The sequence below is a fragment of the Gasterosteus aculeatus genome, chromosome 1 (assembly GCF_964276395.1).
Source record: "Gasterosteus aculeatus chromosome 1, fGasAcu3.hap1.1, whole genome shotgun sequence".
Lineage (NCBI taxonomy): Eukaryota > Metazoa > Chordata > Actinopteri > Perciformes > Gasterosteidae > Gasterosteus > Gasterosteus aculeatus.
The window spans coordinates 15,783,912-15,805,336 of record NC_135688.1 but is presented as its reverse complement, the minus strand read 5'-3'; the positions used below and the strand labels follow the sequence as shown (position 1 = coordinate 15,805,336).

The 21,425-nt window shown below is 46.2% G+C and overlaps 1 protein-coding gene and 1 long non-coding RNA gene across 6 annotated transcripts in view; one reads left to right on the top strand and one right to left on the bottom strand.

The window, feature by feature from the left end:
- Positions 1–21,425, top strand: part of arhgap42b (Rho GTPase activating protein 42b) — a 46,533-nt gene that overhangs the window by 10,404 nt on the left and 14,704 nt on the right. For 4 of the 5 annotated variants that reach the window (XM_040175668.2, XM_078104641.1, XM_078104606.1 and 1 more), the window contains exons 2-4: positions 1,052–1,147; positions 3,828–3,889; positions 16,141–16,212. In XM_040175668.2, the coding sequence (XP_040031602.2) occupies positions 1,052–1,147; positions 3,828–3,889; positions 16,141–16,212 (230 nt within the window). Of the gene's footprint in view, positions 1–1,051; positions 1,148–3,827; positions 3,890–14,197; positions 14,266–16,140; positions 16,213–21,425 lie in introns of those variants that run through there. The other variant, XM_078104737.1, reaches the window with a different exon arrangement.
- LOC120818604 (uncharacterized) lies at positions 5,359–9,499 on the bottom strand. Its single transcript, XR_005712184.2, has 2 exons — positions 9,310–9,499; positions 5,359–8,242 (listed from the first exon to the last, which is right to left on the bottom strand). It is a non-coding gene; the product is annotated as an uncharacterized LOC120818604 (long non-coding RNA).

Below are 21,425 nucleotides of genomic sequence, written 5' to 3'. Positions count from 1 at the left end.
ACCAAATCCATCCCGGACAGTAAGAGTCATCTTAGACATTTTTAACTTTCAGCCACTATCATCATCATCATCATCACGGATGATCAAGATTATCAGTTATAGAATCAGTTTTTATTTGGTAAACAACGTGATGTTCGGATACTCACAATATGATTTCTGCTTTTATTTTGATGGAATCGCATCGTTATTTGTTTAATGTTGTAGTAAATACGATCATATATAGAGTCAAGGCTCCTACGATGCCAAGTTATGAAGCGGAGTGTGAAATAATTCACAACTGTGTATGGACACAGCAGTGTAGGCAGTGTGCAACGTCTCTTTCCTGGCAGCAGCCTTTTAAGTTCACAGGTCTTTTTTTTTAAGTGAAGACACGACTGTCAGAGAAGAAAAAGAGCGCAGCAATTAATGAGGCACTGGATGTGGGAAAAGTGTACATTTCAAACCGCGTGGGCTCAAAAGGAAAATCTCCCAGTCTTTCAGAACCTCCATTTTGCATTGAATTATGAATTCCGCTGAATTAGGAAATATTAAAAGCCTCCATTAAGGGCTGAAGCTCCAGCCCACTCTTTACAGTACTTGAACACATTAGTTACTTTCACCTCAGCAAGGATATAGTTTCAGTGCTCCCACAGCAGACCCACACAACGTAACCCAGGTATGGAACAAGTCGAAAGTAGTTGCATAAAACATCAGAATGAAATGAAATGAGCAGTGATTCATGTGATTCAGCTACTTGCTGCTTCATCCTGCAGCTTAATTGTGTTTTCTCATCACGTGTTTTTTCTTGTACATTAGATCCAGATCATTGGAAACTAATTCTTTGCTTTTATAGGTCTACATTTTCACACATGTATGAGTCATTTTCAAAGGTGCATTAAAAGAGCAGCAGATAGCTGAATGTAAACACGAGACGCGCGGCCAGCAGAGCCGCCAGCACACCATAACGGCCACGCTGATGCTGTGGCTACTGTTATATCCAGCATGCCGACTTCACGTCCCCAGTGACTCGTTTGTGCAGCGTTTCACCGTCTAACCCCTCTTGACTCTCCAGATCTGTCCGCCGCCGTCCAGAAGTTCTCCCTGTCGCTGCAGGAGTTCCAGTTTGAGTGCATCGGCGACGCAGAGACGGATGACGAGGTGAACATCGGTAAGATCACTTTGGCCACGGCGGCTCCCTTCTGTTTTTTTGTTCTTCCGTGTCCCCCCTCCCCATATTCTATCCCATTAGTCTGATTGTCCCCTCAATCAGAACCGTGTCTTTCATTTCCCTTCGGACTCTCTCGTGAGGATCTTGGACGCCTTTGGATGTAGCGCTGACACGTTGCCAGGGAGATAATGTCCGCTGGCCAAGGACCAAGTGCCCACATGACATTGTTATATTTTAACAATTGCATATTAGTGGAATTATTAAATAGAAAAAAGGGAGGGCGGGGGGCTTTATCAGTCATTGGGAGCAGTTTTCAGACAGCAGCTTTCTGCTGCATCGTTGAAGTGGGATTTGGCTATTGTGTATAGATCTTAAAGTCTGTGATGCATGCATAATTTATGCTATTGATTTTCTTTGATGCTTCCTTTGGATCTTTTCAAGCCTGTAAAAGATCAGAGGGCCTAAATGTGATCAGTGTCAGAGATTAATGGAGGTGCGAGCCTCCTAGCCTGCAACAGCAGTATAAAAGCAGCTGTGGAGAAGGCCGCTCCGGCTCTAATGGGCAGGGATCCCAGTCTGCCCTCTTCTCCCTCTTCTCCTTCTTTTCTTCTTCTTTTTTTCTCCACTGCTCATTATCCACAGCTCGACTCCTTTGCTCTGAGGCTTTAGAGAATGCTGAATTACCGTCCATCTGTGAGGGTTAGACTGGATATCGACCTCCTCTACATAAGGCTGTAATGTTCATCTCAATGTGTGATGAATAGTCCGGCTTTCCTCTTTTTCCTACCGAGGCTGAAGAGGCTCGGTGATGAGCAGAGGTTGCGGCAGACCAATTGTGCTGATTGGAAAACTACACACCCAACTCCACGCTTCATTAGCCTGAAGTACGCTTTAAATTCAGACAATGCCCCCCCCCGGATCACAAGTGGTGTCCATCCCAAATTGAACAGGGAATATTTTAGCTGCCCACCTGCTATGTAGATGGCCCGGCCCAGTATTTACAGTGCAAACGCCTGGACACAATTAGGAGCTGGTGAATTGGCCTGAGCTCGTGGCTCAAACGACGGAGCCACAGGCGTCTGTGTGCAGGGATTCTATTGCCTGTGTAAATTGGCAAATTCCCTTGAGGGGGGTTTAGAGTGTGAGATAACAGCAGGAAACCGTGTGACATTCCGCGGGATTTAAAATGGTGCAACCTTGGTGCTAACACGGAAAGAAAGAGCTGTAAGCGCAAAACACCGGGGAAAGAAATGGCGATATGATTTGCTCTAGAAGCTACACTCTCGTGTTCAGCCACCATGTCGGTGAGAAAAGGCCATGATTACTGTTTGAGGGGAGGGGGGGGGTGGAATGAAAGAATCAATGTGGTCATCAGTGACAGTGAGCCTTCTGACTGACATAGCCGGACCCTTGAGTGAATGCCAGCCGTGGTCTCGATGCGGTATCGGTGCGAATCACTTTGATGCTCCCAACGTCCCCGCCCGGCGCCGAGGCCCCCCAGACCTGTCCACCTGACCTTTTATTGATTTTGCTCTTCGACTTCCTGCAGTGACATTCACATTCCCAGCCAGTTATTAGGGAATCAATGGAACCAAAAGATTGATGCGGCTATTGAAATTTTGATTTTTTTTTTGGTAGAAAAAGTGACGTGGCTTCCTCTCGGAAGGTCAGTCCTTTAGTCTCTTATAGATCTAAAAAGTTAAATATCAAGGAGAAAGGCTTTTAAATCCATGGAATTGAAAAAAATCCTATAATATGCTGTACATGGACAGTAAATGTCTCTCTTTTAGTTATTTTATGAGCCTTTCCTATTCGTCCGCTCGCTTGAGATAGAGAATTCTATTTCCTTCAGTGATTCAAGGGGTCATCATTTCCTTCTCCCCACTTACCAGTGAATGATATGCACGGCGTAACCTCACTTTGACTCCCATTTCCTTGCTTCTAAGTCTAATCTTGTCCCGTCAACGGCTCCAGCTGTGCCCTTTGCCCGCGTCGGGGTTTGCGCTGTTGATCGAGCAGCCAGTGGCGTTAATAGGCCCGCCTGCAAGATCACTGCCACCAAATCATTGCCCCCTGGTCTTATTTTTTGAAAAAAGCGCTGGCGTGCAAATGGACCCAAATGTCTCCGATGATGCATGGCTCCCCGATAACGACGCTCCATCTGTCCAGCTGAGGCCACGCTGTGCCTGACCCTCCATTCAATGAAGGTGTGAAGCACACATCCTCGGAGCGGATGAGGCGACGCCGTGTAGCCCCGCAGACACGGACCCACCTCAGCCACCTCATCGGTGCGTGGTGACGTCTTGTTGTAAAGCCTGGCAGGGAGGATGACAATAGAGAGCCGCATTCAGTGGGCTCCATTTAATTGAAGTATTGCTCCTTTTTTTTTTATTTCTGCGAGTCCTGGTTTAAAATTGGACAGCTGCTTGGTTTTATTAGGTTCTGAAAATGTGCTGCAACAGAAGCACCGACGCCGCAGCGCAAATAAACATTTTTAGCACCACGCTACAGCCGGGAACATCTGATGTTTTAACGACTGGGCCACTGTGTTTAATCTTGCACCGTGTGAACATTACGCTGTGTGCGATGCGTTGTACACGCTGAAGATTTTATTGGCCGAACACGCGGTATTTCACGTTTGGATGTGGTGTTGTAGCAGTGATGTGTCTTTGTATTTCAGCCCAGTCATTCAAAGAGTTCTCCCAGCTTCTGACCACCGTTGAAGAGGAAAGAAGACGCTTGGTAAGAATGCACATTCTTTTGGTGTTATACGTGTTTTTGTAAGTCCCAAAGAACCAAACAGAGGAAGAGCACATGTTTTTTCTGGCTTTTATGCTCTCGAAAATGGTGTGTGCTGCCACGTATGTATTCATTTGGACCGGTGTGAAATACAGACATCTGGTGAAAAGAAAAAAGCGTGTCTGCAGGTTTCCTATCTCCCATTTCCCGCCGTGCACCAATATAGAAAGGGCGCCTGTATCCTGATCATTTATCTGCACACCAGTCTGTCACCTTATTCCGCGGGGGGAGAGACAATGAGGTTGGAATTACCCAGAAAAGTGTTTCCAATTCATAGTAGCAGGAACTGAGAGAGAAAAACAGGTACTGAACACAGACACAAAACATGGAACACCTTCTCCTTCTTTGGTCTACTCAAACACAGCGTTGCGTTTATTTCCCTTTTGTGTACTTGGTCCAGTGAAAGGTTCTATACTTTATTCTACTATGCTACGACGTCCTTGCCTTCGTTCCCGTGTTGCTCTTGCTGATGCAGAAGGAGAAGACGGGGCCTGCACTTTGCATTTCTTTTGCCACGGTCAACGTTTCAAAGGGTGCTGCATAGAAGTACAGGCGGGAATTACCGTAGTCCCCAACCTTCAGCGGTGCGTCTGATTTACCAAGTCTGATATGCAGAAAGAGATCAGCGGCAGGTTTCACTGGTAGGTTTTATACCAAGCCCAGACATTGTCATTACCACTTCGCTCTGCGTAGAGGAGCAGATGTGAAGCACCTCTGCTCGCCTGCGCCTTGTGCAGCCGGTGCTGCTCAGAAACGCCCTCGTCCGCTGGATGTTAATGTCGAGGCTCCTAATCGCGTGGCTAACTGCGAGCATGTCCCTCACAGTGCAGCTACATGTTTGTGATGGAGAGAGTTGCCCTGCGAAGATGTGGGTCACCGCCGCGCAGGCAATGTCGCTTTATGGAATATCATCCCGTCATCCTAATCAGTTCGACAAGCATAAAGGGACCTTTTTTTTTTTTTTTTGTCATCTCAAAGCGCGTCGTGAATAAATGATTGCTGTAGATGGAGAGCGTGACGCCCCTGTTGGTCTGAACTAGCAAGGCTTCTCAATTTAGTAATTATACAAATATATTTTCTCAAGCAGGGAGAAACATAAAAGAGCACTCGCCAACAAACGGTGTGTGACACAGGGCTGGTTGGCTCTCGCCAGGCTCGGGCATATGGTGGTAAGTCTGTCTCACCGCTGCATCGGTGGTCATTTGACGGCTGTCGGGGAAGATCAGTGCAGATTTGTGCACAACCTGGTTACTTGGTTTCTAAGACTGCTCTTTTTTTAATGCACTGCTGCAGTGCATATTTTGGGGAATCGGGAATGTAGGAGGCACAAGGAGGGGAAACTGCTTTAAAGGTGTGAATGTGTTTTTACGGCATTTGTACGCGCAGAAGTACAGAGAAAAGAGCGATGATTAGTCTGCGGCTTTATTTTGTGGGCCGTGGAACCAAAACGAATCGAGATGACAAGGAAAAGACGGACACAGAAATGAAATGATACCACAAGCCAAGGAGTGACGAGTAATGACGAGTCGCACAGGCTACAGTACTTCATTCAGATAGATTTGAGATACACATCTATTTATAGCTCATCGGATCACAGGAATACGCAACAAACGCCGCTCTTATCTTTGCACTTTGCACCAAGTCGAGCTTGCACATGTTTTCAATCTCCTGGGACACAAGTGTTGGACATGAATCTAAAGTCATATGTAGACCTTTGTATTTTCATAAATCCACAAGCTGTGAAAGCACTTTGATATCTTTTTTTGAAGAAGATTATACCAAGGTGGGGCACATTTGTAAGTCAAACAACCCCGTGACCTTTAGGGTGCTACTAAAGCACTGAGCTCACTTTCCCTTTCAACGGGCCGTGTGCAGTTCAGTGGTCATTAGGCCTGTTGCCAGGACTGTGATCTAAATAAAGCATATATATGTAGGCTACCAGTCCGACGTTTGGACACACTTTCTCATTAAATCAAATGTTAAAGTGTGTCCACAGTGTGCTCCATCGTAAATTATTTAGTCTAGGTCAAAATAAATATAGTTTCAGCATTAATATCATGCGCATTGGACTCCAGAAAACTCTCTCCGGATAACCAGCTCTGACAGGCTGTTTGTGAACAAGATGAATGTTACACCAGCTTTAGGCAAACCTTTATCATTTCACAGGTAATGAATGCGGTCCAGAGCTGAATTATCTGAAGAAGCTTCAATGTGGCTATTCTTTTTTTATTGTAATGTAGTCCCTTTTTATTAAGTTTGATTCTGAGGTCTGCTGTTATTCTTTTGCCCCCCAACCCACGTATGAGATTAGTATGAGATATTAGATCAATGGGAGTAGACTGTTTGGAAATACTGAAATACGTAGCTTCTTAGAAATGCAGTGAATATCAAATTATGCAGTACTATATTGGAAACTCTTCATGGGCCTCCAGATGGAGTTCTCATGTTGAACATTGGGCATTGGACTGGGCAACTGAATGTTAGTTTTCCCCAAGTGAGATCTTTACACTTTAGACATCATGACCTTTTATATTTGAGGTTTTTCATGTGTACTTGATGATTGAACTGTCTTAAAGTTTAGGAATAACCTGTATGAAAAATGGGTGTAATCCCTCTTTAATTGTTCCTATTGAGTTTAGCTGAGTTTGAGTTTCCTGACTGCAATCTATACAGTTTTACTTTCCCAATATCCTCGACATCTGTCAGCTACCCCCCTACATTTCTTTTTTCTCTTTTACTAAACAAAAGGCCGTTATCGGTACGGCTTTTAGTTCTTTAACAGAATCTCTGTTCAAAATGCAGGTGAGAAGTATGCGCGATATAGGTCGAGATGAATGGGGGGCTGTGACCAGCAGTAAGAGGGAGTTTTTAAATGCTGACATAAAAAGTAAATCATTTCAGATTTCTCTTTTAATCATACCCGTTTGTAGAAGGAATGCAAAGGGAATGCGATAGTTCTCACAAAGTAGCCATGAAGCCATTTGTAAGCATATTATATTCTGCTCCCCGGCCGTTAAATCACTGCTCCACAAACCACAAACCTCTTTTAAAGCCCACGTATATGGTCCAGTTTACGCTACCAAATATATGACTGATAAATTGTTCCACAGGTGTTCCATAATTCATCTTGTTACTACAAAAGACATGTCGGCGTCAACAAACCATTTTTTTGGACGCCGGGAGGAATAAAAGAACGATTAAGTTTCTTCATTACATTTGATAAAAGTGCTGCGAAAGCAGAGAATACGGGACGGGACGTTTGTGGAGACGTTTAGTTTGACAGGGGATCGCTCTACGGTGAAACGTTCTCCGCGCTTTGTTGTGCCTGTCTCAGCGCGGCGTATCGAGCTGAGCGGAGACACAGAAGCAGAGCCGCAGGGGGGGGCGATTACAGGCCGGGAAAGTGCCATCGCCCCAAATCCAGCCGGCTGTCATCGCGTCGCTCACAGGTGAGCACACAGAGGGCGTCATTCGAAGCCACTGGGCCTTCAGCGCATCTCAAACCGACACACATGTTTGCCAGATGCTCTCAACGAGGGAACAACACCATCCGCTCAACAAGAAATGCCGTGAATTATACTCGATGGGACTCTGCTTCCCGTTTGCTGCAACGGCTCCCAGATGATCTGAGAGATGACGGCCGATAAGACGGTTGTATCCACACTTTGGTAAAAAAAAAAAAAGATGCTCGTCACGCTGAATGGGTCTCAACTTTTCAGCAGCCGGTCCAGAAATGAGACCCAGATTCATTCCCGGCGCCGCCTCGCTGGCTCCACTTTCACCGCTTCACACCTGCACCGATAAGAGTCGCTGATACGCAAACACTTCAAAGCAGGTGTCGCGGTGACCTGTTGGGGGTCTGTCCTCAGTGGAATATAGGAAAGGGTGGGGCCTCTGCTACATGGGGTCCGGCTCTTAGCAGTGACCCAATCTGTCGGCCCCGCCGGGCATGGAGCGCCTTATTTGTCCGTTGCTCCGGCGGGTGGTCAGGCCTTGAAATCTGTCTTTTTTTTACACTTTGTGATTGGCTCACCAGCTACACCGATGTGTTCTTCCACAGAAAGACATCCCAAATTCTATCTCTCAACACAAAAAAAAAGATTCCTGCTGTAATTCCCTTTGCGGATAAGCCTTTCGGCGGCATAAAGAAGAGTGAAAGTGGTTCAAGTTCTGCATGGCTTGAGAAGGTTCAGCACGGCTGAGCTTGGATGGCATTTGCGAGTGGAAGGGCAGTGGCCTGATGTTGTGGCTTTTGGATGCTAAAATCCCCCCGGGAGGAAGCCTTTTATGGCTGCTCTGGAAAACAGATAGAGGTTTCCTGTTGTTGTTTCATTTTATCAAAAGGTGAAATGGAAAAACAGGCGCAAAACAGTCACATTAAATTGTCTTCATTTTAATAAATAACTTGTGATGTGATAACGTGCTTTTAATGTTTTTTAAAATGTCAATAGATGTTCAATGTCATTTAAATGAATAGAACGTTTAAAAATAAAGTATAAGTATAATGGCAGATTTGGTCTCTTTGAATGAGGAGAGCTGGTGTGTGTTATGGCCCCCGCTGTAATGCGATCTGTATTTCAATGAGAGCGCGTTACCATAGTTTCCTCCAGGCCTTGTTGAGCACAGTGTTCACACAAAGACAGCCACAGCTCGTCCTCATTGCAAGATCCCAAACGATTCTCTGAAAGTGACCTCTTACGAGACGCTCGAATCCAGTGTAGCAGACAGTGAAAAAAAATAATAAGCTTGTGTTCAATGCACTCAGCTCATTTCACTTTTTCATAGTGAAGTTCAATAAAACGCCTGACAGACGCTCTGTTTTGTCGAGGCGCCGCTCGCATCTTAAAACAATATTTAACAAGCTGCTGCGCCTTCATTTCCATCTCTGTAATACGTGCGAGATGCATCTTTTTAATTCTATTCCCCATTCCGTCCCCCTCTATGAGATAAAAAAGAGTCCCTTAAGTGCTAGTTTTCTGCGCTACGTCTTATTTATTCCCCATGTTGAGAGAATCTACATTTTCTTCGACGGCCTTTTAAAGGCGTTCAATTAAACGCAATCCGTCTCCGCCGCAGAGCTGAAACCGCCTGGGGTGAAGTGTCGGATGCAGTGACCCCGTGGGCAGCTCGTACGCCGTCAGCTGGGAGGAATGTTCCTGTTGACCCTCGAACAACAAGTGCGAAAGAAAGGCGGCCATTGTTCTGAGCAGCGTCCTCGACCGGCTTGTTTAATCAAACAACGAGTGCGATCCACTGCGCGGCGTGAATGTACTTCGCTTAGTACGAGCCACCGCCTCGCCCCCAGCATGGATACGTACTCTCATCATCATTTATCTCGATCCTAAATCACGTATGCTTCTTACCTTCATTCTTAGGCAACAGAGACTCTGTAGAAGAAGAAAAAGTGGTACAGATAATGGCCGACAAAAGGAGCCGGCGTGGCCATCAGACCACGCTGGCGCCACACCGGGAGGACCAACCCAGCGGGAGCCGAGGAGCCTCACCCGCCTCCTTCTCCTCTCACTGCTTTCCGTGTCTCCTCGTTCCTTCCGTGTCACTTCGAGCGAGCGAGCTCACAGATTTCTCCTCCGCTGTAAAACGAAAGTCAGTCATGAGACGGATGTTTCTCGGGGGGGAAAAAAAAGGGAGCAGCAACGAATGACTAAGAGAGCTGTTTGCTGGCGTGATGTATCGCCCGCCGCTCATCTCTGCTCCGGAGGGACCGGATCCAACAAAGCCCAGCGAGACTCTCTTTTTATCCTCATGAATTAACACATGAAACATGGGGGCTTAAATGTCTGTGTAACTTCACAGCGCAAATCCCTCACTCAGTCAGCGGTAAACTCCCCCCTGCCTGCTTTACACTTCTTGCCTGCTAGCTTCAATTCTTTTTTTCATTTTTTTTCAGAATCCAATTAAATTTCTTATGACAACAGTTGGGTTGTAGCTATAAATGTTTAGTTCTGGAGCACTGGGAGCGCAGCCTGGGGGCAACTGTACTTTTCTGCAACCATAATCTAGGGCCAGTCACACACACCTGACAGGTTTTGACACCCAGTTGTCAACGAGTAAATGGGGCCACTATCTTCAACTGTCCGTCAACCTCCCCTCCTCCCCCACTACCGCCCCCACTACCCCCGCACACACACACACACATACGTGACCGAGACACACAGCGCAGCCCTCCCTCTATTGGACAAAAGGTCACACCGTCGGCATGAAAATGCGACGTGGAGATAATGAGGGCCATAACGGTTCTGGTGCATATGACGCATTAATTAGGTTTTCGGGGGCCTTTGCTCACACCTCCTCTAATGAGTTTGGCTAATTCCTTTTTGGTCGCCTGCTGCTGTCATTGAGACTGCTGGCGCGAGCGATGCCCGATGCGTCCACGTGACGCCGCTGGCCGCCGTTAGCTGTAATGCGAAGTCGCGAAGAAGTGCAGATGTCCGGCGCTCGGGCGGACGCGGCCTCGTTATCCCGCCCGTCATTAGCATTCCTCGGCTACACCGGAGGCTCACTGCTGCATGTTAACACCTAATACGTTGACATTATTGTACATTCAAATCAGCCGCGTGTCAGCAGCGTGAGGGCCGTGTCACACGCCAACGCTCAACCGAGGCGAGGGCTTAGTGGGGGCCACTCTTCATTAAATAAGTATCTATCATCTCTATTCGCCGTCTCTCAGTATTGAGCTTGATCAGAAAGAGTTGGACGGAATTACATTCGAACGTTCCTCTTATTATTTTTACAATATTACAATAATTACACTGAATCCAATAAACAGCAGGCTCCGCGTCTTGTGGGGAAAGTAAATGTGTGCCGATGCTGACGGAATGGTCCACTTTAGCTGCATAGCATCACACAACTGGGCTTTTTTAAAGTGTCAATGCGTGACGCAGAATGTGAGAGTCAAAGGCCGCAAAGCAGACTGGCAGCTGCACATGAGTGAGTTTTGATTTAGGTGAACTTTGACGGGAAAAGTCTCAGCCTCCCCCAACGATAAGGACTTGAGGATATGGTTGTTTCATAATAATAATTATTAATAATGCCATATATTACATCATAGTAGCGTTGCTCCATGTCAATCACAGTAGGCTGATACTCCGCCTACTCTATCAAGTACTCTGAACTTGTCATAATTGTCCGATATTAAATGGAAAGCACAGGCCAGTCTTGTTCTAGAACTCTCCACTTTGCCGGAATTCATATTTTCTGGAATATTGTGTGCGAAAAGTGGAATTACCAAACAAAAAGCAAGAAAAGTCCCTTTTCATTTGAATGCAGCAGCGTGTTTTCGAGTAAGCTTTTATGACGTCTCTTCGACCCGGGGAGAGCAGCCGGGCTGATATGTGTGTCTTCATATCTGGAGAGATTGCGTTGATTTGCAGTGAGGCAGCGGGGCTCTAGGTGCATTAAGATGGCTTTTCATTGTGAGGACATTGTCAAAACCTAACGTGCAAAAAGCCTATAAAAGATATTTACTACCCAGTTATAGACTTACAGACTGCAACCAGTGAGGCGGAGCCGGTCACAGTTGAATGCTGCGATGATTATAAGCTACAGGCATATAAGGACGGAATTGCACAAACGCATCCCACCTGCAGTGTGGATCTGAAACACAACATGCATGTGTAATGTGTAACGTTTCCAGGACACACAACACGATTCTGGCCTAAAAATAATTGTGTCCTCTCGGAGCTGCGAGCGTTCCGCAGCGAGGATCGGATCACCTGCAGGCTCCTCTGCCAGGCGAATGTGTAGAGACGCTGTTCACCGAATGGACTGAATGGAAAAAGCTGGGGAACAAACTAAAGGTCCGATACACATCATTTCATTTCTCACGGAAGACCGGTTGTGTTCCCAAATTGTTTAGAGTAGATATTCAAACTAATTCTTTAAAAGATTTAAAAAGGCACATTTCAGTTGGCACACTCACTCACGATTCAATTTGATCTCTCCTCGGTCCTGATCGGCCGCAAATGAATCTCAGCGCGACACTCAATGCGCGTAGACGGGTAGAAGCCGGAGCCGGGGGAAAAAACCTAGCACATTGACATTCCTCCCCATATCTCTGATTGAAATTGCTTAGCACTATTTCCTCCTTTCAAGCATCACACTGGGCTCACTCGTATGGATTAAATCCTGTTTAGAGAGGCTCTGGCACAGGGCCCGTTTGAAATGATCCATTGAGTCTTAAGTGAGTCGGTCGCTTTCACCACATGTATCTGACTGGACTTATTGGAAGTGAAGTGATCTGCGATTGTGATCTGATTGCAGTGTATTTAGTCTGCTCTGTGCATTGGTTTGGATATGATGTGCTCTAATGCCCGAATTCATCCCATTTATAATGAAAGGATCCGAGACGCTCAATTGGAAGATAAAGTGTGAATTTAAGCCTAATCGAGGACCTAAAACATCCTAATGTTGTGAGTGCAGATTTTGGGCAGATTACCTTTTTAACTTTCTGAAATAATTCAACTCACTTGCTTTCATTCAACTCTAAATATTAGTTCATAATCCCCCTCACAGGCTTTCGGGGCTTTTTTATCTACGTCTGTCCATTGAACAGAAAATGAAAAAGAAGTGCGGCGTGGTATTGGAAATCTACATTTAAAGCACAGTAACGCTCCACGGCTCAATTATACCGAAAGCATGGGAGATAAAACGGAGGAAATTCTATTACCACACTGGCAGAGTAGTATAATTCTTGCTGTTGACAGTAGATAACGTGATGACTTGGATATGACTGGGGGATTATGCAAGCTCGCTGTGATGACCGTCAAATGCCCTCCACGCTCCCAATGGAGTGTCATTGTCTTCCTTTCGCTTTCTTACGCTTCCAAACTTCATCTAGCGACGGCCAGCAGTAACGGTTTTCAGCGGTGATGTTTTATTTTATGTGCAATTTTGCATTCAAAATGAAAACAAGAGAGCGATAAAGTTTGAAGATAATGTTGTTTCATTGGTACACTTTATTTTAACTCGGCCCCAAATCATTCCTAATGTGTTTTTCTCCATCGTCTTTTAGAAGTTCCCTTCCTTGCATGTGCAGTACACATGCTCTTTTGTCCTCCATCTTACATGTGACCTTATTACCTTAAGTTCAAATTGTACAGTGTGTAGTAGAGTCATCCAAGACACACTTTCTTATATAGTTATAATTAAAACTCTACTGTAGAGCTGTAACTAATCATTTATAGTCGTTTCAATTGTAATGAGATGGGCTCTGTGTGTGTGTGTGTGTGTGTGTGTGTGTCTGTCCACAGCTAATCATGCATACTACTGGACACATCAGCCTGATGTTTTTTGTGTTCATTTATGAGCATTTATATCTTGTGGTTTTGGGGATTCACAATTTTTCATTGATTGTTTTTTGTCGTTAACTGCTGACTCGTCTTAACCGGCCTCAAGTGTGTGAAAGTAGATTTCTGTCTTTATTATGCAAACAAAAAAAAACCTGTTTTGAGAGCTTGCATCCACCAGTGACCAGATGACATTTCCAATCTCATGTGTAACTAATCACAAATAAAGCACAGTAAATAGATAGTTGTGTGTTTATTTTGCTCACTCGCATTATAACAAGGTGGCATAAAAAGCTGTAGTATTAAAAAAAAAAGATTGTTTTTGTTTGTTTTTACTAAAGAATAGAAAGATAAATAATAAGCACAAGTTAAACACATTATAACACAGAACCATGCTCCTGCCAACCTCTATTTAACACATGTATCACACTCTTATCAAATCCTGGACCCTTCTTAATGGCAGTACTGACACATGGGTACCATACAGTGTGATGTTCAGACAGCAATGAGACCATTTCACAGGAAGTGAATGCTTGCCCATCTTCCAAAAGCAGATGTCTGTGAGCTCGACCGGGGATCTGCTGGATTACTGAGGCTACAGTCAAAGCCTCTCCTGCATCGTCCCCATCAGGTTGTGCATCTCGAAGAGAAAGTGTAGACCAAAGTCAATCTCTCCAGTCATTTTATATGCAAACAGTTAAACATAATGCTCATTAAGACAGTTATATGCTTTAGAATTAGGGTGGGAATCTAAATGTTCAATCACAAACAATTATTTTAAATGAATGGTTGGACATACCTACAAGTACTGCTGCTATGAAGGTAAAAACCAGACTAATGACACATTTAACTGGCTCATTGACGTGAGTGCACGTGTGCCTGTTTCAGTTTGCAGTGAGGATCTCTCCATCACCTGACTCTGTCCCTGCCTTTGTCCCTGAGGTTCTTCAGGTGTGGCCCTTGAAATCACGGACAGGAGATGTCATGCAGCCTTCACTGTGATGCATGAACATGGTAAAAGGACTTTACAGTATACTGCACAGGCTGTATTGAAAGAAATTACGCTATTGCCTGAGATAGTGTAGGTAACAGAATCACTGTAATGTTTGAGTGTAGTCATTTAATCCCAAAGAAAAAGAAAATTAACTTTTGCCTCACCTTCCCTACACGATACCACTAACTAAGCTAACGTATCTATGTAGTTAGTAGTGAGTCCTCCTTGGAGACACTTAAACATTACAGTTTACAACATGAGCCCACATGCACGTGGAAAGTGGGGCTTCATGTCAACACAGCAGCCCTCCATGTCAATCTTTAATAAAACACTCCGCCACACATGAAACATGAAAACAACGTAAAGTGCTGCTGCCTGAAAAATTCTTCTGACAAAATACAAAGTCAACTTACCTCCGTGTCGCTCCTGTCCTGTGCTCTCGTCAGTGTTTGATGGTGGAAGCAGACACCGAGCGCCCAGTCGATCCACCAATAGGAACAGCTGGTTCATAAGCCCCGCCCACGACGTACAAACTCAAATCGCAAAAGTTTTTGTTTCAAGATCAAAGCTATATTTTTGAGACCAAAAATATCTATTCTAATTTCTAATTCTAGTTTCATAAGCAAAACTAACAAATAATTTATTCTCAGTTTATATATATCATTTACTTATTACTTAATAATAAAGAGACAAATCTACGTTGTTTCAGAAGCCAAATGAAAACAAGCCTTCGTTGGTCTTTTGCCGGCCAGGTTTTCGACACGATACCAAATAAAATTGGTTTTGGCAACTGTGGTAATATTGTAAAGCACATGAACACAACCATGCCGTGACTTTACCCTCCCGAAGCCGCTCGCTCTGGTTGGCCGATGGAGCTGAGAGGGTTATTTTGGGGACAATGAAAACGTGCTGTGATTAATTCTTCCAAACAAAAGCTCCATCCCCAGACGGCGTGTGTGTGTGTTCAGAGGACTGTAGCCGGGAGAGGACCAGACCGTCTCAGCCGGCACGTCTAAGTCAGTCGTGCTCTCGAAGATGTATTTTGTGGCCCCTTTTCTTCTTTTAGTTCATCGCATACACTCAGCACACAGAATAACGCCTTAAATCAACCCAACGGCCGTTTCCTTAGCGACGGGGCCGCCCGGAGAGCAGCCCCGGCCGCTCCAATGTCATCTGATCTCGGCGGCTAAAAGCCCATCTTCGCCAGGAATTCAGAAGCACCTTAATGGCACCTTCTGCCGCAAAAAGCTCGCTGGCAGAGGATTGGGCGCGGGGCCGCCATCGGCGCCATATTTCTCCTGTGATCGTTTTTCCGTCTGGAATGGGAACGCGGAGGCTCAAGAGGATACCTTTTTTTTATTTATCTTTTTTTTACTTCGGTCGAGACGCGGGAGAGGACACCCACGTGTGAGGACATGCCTCAAACATTTAAATGCATTGCAGAGCTCCCTCATCTGCCGCGTCATAATTCAGGGGCGCCGGTGCCTCACCGCTCACATAAAGCGGCTCCATTTTCTTCTGCCGCGCAGAACCATTGTCGAGCGGTCTATCGCTCATCTCTGCTGTGCTCATTCTGGGCGCCGCACAGCGGCACGTTGCTCATTGTCACGGGCTCAGGAGGTATTAATGAATGTGACTGCTCAATCCTGCCCTCGTGTTTGGACTCAATGCATCGCTGTTCGACTCGGGTAGAATCACTCTCAGGGCTGTAGCTTCTTGTGTGTCACACGCTTTGTGGCGCATTGGTGAAGCAAGACCATTGTAATAAAACTAGTAGATAAAGAGTGAAAGATTTGGATGGTGTTTCGGGTCCACAAGTCGCTTGTTATTGTTCAGAAAGTTGCCATCTCTCAGTATGGCATCCATCTGTTATTTTCCCTTATTTCTCGTTTCAGATTCAGAATGCTGATGATGTGTTAATTACTCCCCTGGAAAAATTCCGCAAGGAGCAGATCGGCGCTGCGAAGGTAAGAGGCGGCAACACGGCACGCGCAATTAGCTGCTGAATCGCGGAGGATCATTTACGTTACTCTGAGAAAATCCCCCCAACCCCCAACCCCCCCACGGTATTTAGATCACAAATTGAAAGTCAAGCAAGTCAGACTGCTATATGAACAAAGACAACGTTTGTGAATGTGAAATTGATGTACACATAATGTATATACAGGACAGTGTAAGTCAAAGTGTACGGCCCGTTTTTTCATGCAGTTTTCCATTTCTGAACTGTGAATTCACAGCATCTAATATACCTCTGTGTGTTTTGTAATCGGATTACTGCGCTGCCACTGGCCGTCCTGGACCGTTACTGCTGCTTGGAGGCGTCCCGGCTCCACAGTGAAAATGTGTTGTTTTCGACTGCAAAGAACAGTGTGGGCTTTTTTCGCTACAAGCCATGCTTTCATTGCCGGCCAACACAGAGGCATAGAATGAAAGCAGAGCAGCTTGTTTGTGGTCTCTCCCCCCTTGATGAGATCACACATGGCGGCGTAGGTAGAACTGGAGCCCTCGCACCGATCTCCCACTGAGTTTCTGAGTCCGCAGCTGACTCCACGCCGGGGCTCTGTGAATTTATTCACACGTCTTTACACAGGGCCCGAATCCCCCGCCGGGGACATTCCAGCCTCAAAGTCGCACCCTTTCGTCTATCTTGACTTATTCGACGGGACTCGACAGGCACTGGTCCGCCAAAGTACTCATTTCTACTCCACTTCTCGGTGCCGAGGTGTGAACATCAATCAATCTGTGTTTTTTATTTTTTATTTTGGACTGCCCCAGACCAAATGACCATTGTCGCTTCATGTCCCGGCCGCCGCGTGCATCCACCGCGATGAGACGGCACATTCCGCTGCCGTCTCCTCCACCCGCTCCACCATCACAGTGTTAATGCGCCGACTCCCTATGTTTATAAAATGGTTTCTTAAAAGCCGCAGCCCCCGCCACTCCCACTACCTCCTATTTCCCTCTCCGACCACTTCCTCCTAATGGCTCTCTCTCCTCCTACGGCGCCCCCCCCCCGCTCCCCCACCCGGCTGAACATTAGCCCAAACCAGAGTGAGATAAAAGGCAGACATCACGAGTGAAAGAGCAACTTTCCGCTGAGAATGTGGAGAGAGAGAGAGAGGGAGAGAGGGAGAGAGAGATCCGCGGGCTGTGTGACCCTTCCAGTTACTGCGCTTTGCGTCTGAGAACGTCAGGCGGACCAACGGGGGGAGCTCTTGCCTTATTTGGCTGTGCAGCGCGAGTAATCCCACTGAGGTCACGTACCAGGGTATCGGCTTTTGAGGAACAAGCACAACACTTCCACAGCCAGAACAGTCTGCCGCACATGCTCGGAACAGTCTGCTTCCCACAAGGCCGAAGCAAGGAGCCGTGTGGAATGAAACACCCAAACTTTGCGCCGACATGAAACAAAAGCAGAACAGTGTTATTTTCAGTTTCAGATGCATCAGTCGTGGGCCGATAAGGTGTTGAGATAGCGGTGCTTTCAGGAGTGAAACAAGAAGTGAAATTCTGACTCTGGTTTCAAGGTGCATCACTGCGTCAAAAGAGTTTGGCTCTTTGAATCTCTAACCCTCAATCCTGACTCCTTCGACCCGACCGACACCTCGGCCTGAACTCTCACTCGGTGCTACTGAGGGACCATTGGACGCCCAAAGTTGTGCACACATTTTGTTTTCGTGTGTTTCTCTCAAGAAAATTCCTGCGTTTTTCTCTGGCGCTGCTCCCCTTCAAGGGTCTTCAAGAGGGGACCCTTGACTGTCCGAGTGTGATTTGCGCAAACAGACTCAGATGGGAGTCAGACGGCCACGTTAACCGGAGCTGTCCTCGTCCTGCAAAGGGTGCATGAGATGATTCTTGGCGAGCTACGGTCTCAAGAGGCAGAGGCGACTTCAGCAGTCGGGCGGTGAAATCCGCAAACATGCGAGCCGAGACCCGGGCTGGGTGAAGGGGGGCGGTTTGAAGTGCCGCGGAGATGCAGTATGCTCGCCAGCTGTTGCAGAAACTTTACAATGGTTCAGATTTATTCCTTGGTATTACTGTGAAACGATGTTGGGACAGGTCAGTAGATATTGGAGGAGTATTTCATCTTGGTGATATCGGTTGTTAATGCAGTGAAGGTCTGCTGAGTCCAGCTGCGTATAATGAATTCCGTCAGGTTGTCAGTAGGTATATTACACATTCCACACAAGGCATGCACACGCACGATGGAAAAAACGGCATTAACGTTGAAAACACCTAATAGCAGTGAGGAAAAAATTGAAATCAGGGTGACAGCACTAAGGATGACTCAAAAGCTATGCAGCGGAATCAACAAAACGCATGAATAGACATATTTCTTTCTATTATCCTCATGTCCGACCCATCGTCCCCCCCCCCGCCTGCCTTACTCAACACCGCAAAATAACACCATTAATCTAATGGTGTCACAATGGAATGACTTTTTCTCCTGATCGGCTAGAATTCCACGGGGCAGTCGCTGTAGACTGTGAAAGGTCGGCCTTCACCTGTTTGAAGGCCGAGGGCATCAAGCGCGGATGCATCAGCCTTCTGCCCAAAGCAGCACGTGGCGAATGAGCTGCGCTGTACAGCAGCGAATAAAAATGGTTTTACTTCCCATAATCCCGAGAAACGGATGACGGCTCACGTCTCTCTTGTGTTGTTCTCCTGTTTTTGTATTTTTACATGCATTTGTTTTTGAGGGACACTTTTAATACCTTCTATCCAGACGATGACTGTAGTGATTTTGAAGGATGAGCTGACACGGTCTCATTAAATACACTGTTGTATTTTATTCCGCCGTTCTCACAGGTCTCTGGTGAGAGAATGAACACGGGCTCCAATGTTAATGTTTCACAGCAGTGCTTTTTTTTTCTTTTCGGGCCAATCGTTATGCCAGTTGGTTGTAGTTAGAATGACACAAACGGTTCGTTAATGTAGTCTTTATTCTCCCAAGCACACAGTGCTAGTGTGGACACTGAACTGAAACCCATGACAGAACAAATGACTGAACATAACTAAAGACATCTGGATGTGTTGGAAGATGGCCTCCATGCCGACGTTAACTAACGTCCTGTCCCCTTCAGCATAATTAGGGCGGTGTTAGGGAGCTCCTTAGTCATCGCTGACCTTGGATGGAGATTTCCCCTCTTCTTTTTTTTTTTTTTTTTACTCTCTGCAGCTTTGCTCCGACCTTCAGAGTTGCTCCCAGATCAAATACAAAAGAAACATCTTTGTTCGCTGGCAAAGTGTGAATAGTATACGGAGCTTTTATGTCAACTCAGAGATTTCGTGCATCGTGTGTCGGATGGAGCCTGGATGAATATTCTTTTTTTTTTTCAGCTTTGCAGTTTGCATCACACGCATGCACAAAATAGGGATATTATTAGAAGTCTGGACAATTTGTTTTTTGACTCCTCAGAGGCAGATGTTTGTGATCGGTCCTTGTTAATTGGCCAACTTGCTGCTGTCTTCGATGCGTCCTCTGGAAGTGGGATGCCAGGTGAGGAGGGAGACTGAACGGGTGCTGAAGCCTTGTGTTCTTGCTTCTTCCCCCCCCGTGGAAGACGGACCAGCCTGTGTGGGGCGGAGCATCCAAATGACCCGGCCATTGTTATTTGACGGCCATTCTGGACCCCTGCTCCAATAAGCTTTCTCTAACCACTTAACACAGATAGTCCCCCCTTTCATGTCACTGCTGGGCGGATCCATGCGGGGAAATAGGCTGCACGTGATGCCTCGCTAGCCATTGATGTTTGACGGAAGTGTATTGTGGTATCGGGGGCTTTCTTTCCCCTCTACGTGCGCGCACACACACACACACACGCTGACACGGTTCGACCTCCCTCGCTGCTTACATCTGTTGCCATGGTGACGGGAGGCTCAGAAATGATGGCCCTGAGGCTCGTTAGGGCCAGTTTCAAAAACTGGCGATGCGCGGCCGGTGCCCAAATATTCCTCCTCCCGTCTTCATGGCGGCTCTCAGCCTCCTTTCTTCAGCGGGCTGCGTATCACCTGATGAGCGTGAAGGAAAGCCGCGTGCTGTTTCTCTCAAACCTCTCCTCCCCGACACCGTTATATATTATATTACAATATTCTTTTGCTGTTAGCGGACTCACCCACACTACAGCTGGCATCAAAGCGCTCTTAACTATGACACAAGATCTGCCGGGTTTTAAACTCCACCGCCGAGGACTCTTCTTCCTGTCCTGCACCTGATTTATTCATGAGGGATTCAAGAAGGAATCTCCTGCGCTGGGTCCATGTGAGTTTTGCATAGCACAGAGTGCAGGGAAGTACCTGGCTTCATCTACTGTCAACCACCTGATATATAGATCTATATATAGATACACCTGTATATGTGCATAAGCATATATATATATATATATATATATATATATATATATATATGCTTACTTATATACAAACTTACCAAGGGGGATTTTGGGGGGTGATCAGCCCATGGGCAAACCAACAAACACCTGGCGTTCTGCGGTGGGGGAGGTGTGTGGAGGGGGGGGGGGGCTGTTTACACACCTCCTGCCTGAATCAAAACAAAAGGCAGGACACCGTGGGTGACATAATCAGGCTGGCTCTACCTCAAGAATTTACTGCAGCTCTGAGTCACCCCCTTCCCCACCCTCCCCCTTCCCCTCCCCCCTTTAGAAGTGTGAAAGAGTTAGTCCAGACACAAAGAGGGGGGTTGGGGGGGGGGCAGTTTTCTGGCACGCTCACACCGGTCAGCAGCGCTGGGAGATTGCTGCTGTGACTGCAGGGCTCAGCTAAAACCTAAAGCTCTTAATTTGATGTGATCCCCACTGAGTGCGAGTGTGACTGTTGGTATTTTCCCCAGGGCTTCAGTTTCATGTGTGCTCACAAACATAATTTCACGTCAAACAGCAGTCACTATCGGCTCCTTCTTTTCTTCTATAAATAAAAAACACTGGAACCTTAAGGGAAATTGATTTCCCGTCAGTGTCATATCATATATAAGCATGTTTGTCTTATACAAACCTTTTTTTTTTCCTGAATAGTGAGCTTTTTTTTTTTTCAACCCACACCTAAAGGGATCTTTCTCTGGGCTGATATGACGAGAAAGATGGAAATAAGATGCTTCTACATGAAATGATCTATTGATTTGGGTCCTGTGCCTGTAATGGTTATGTAGGAGGGTTACAGTGTC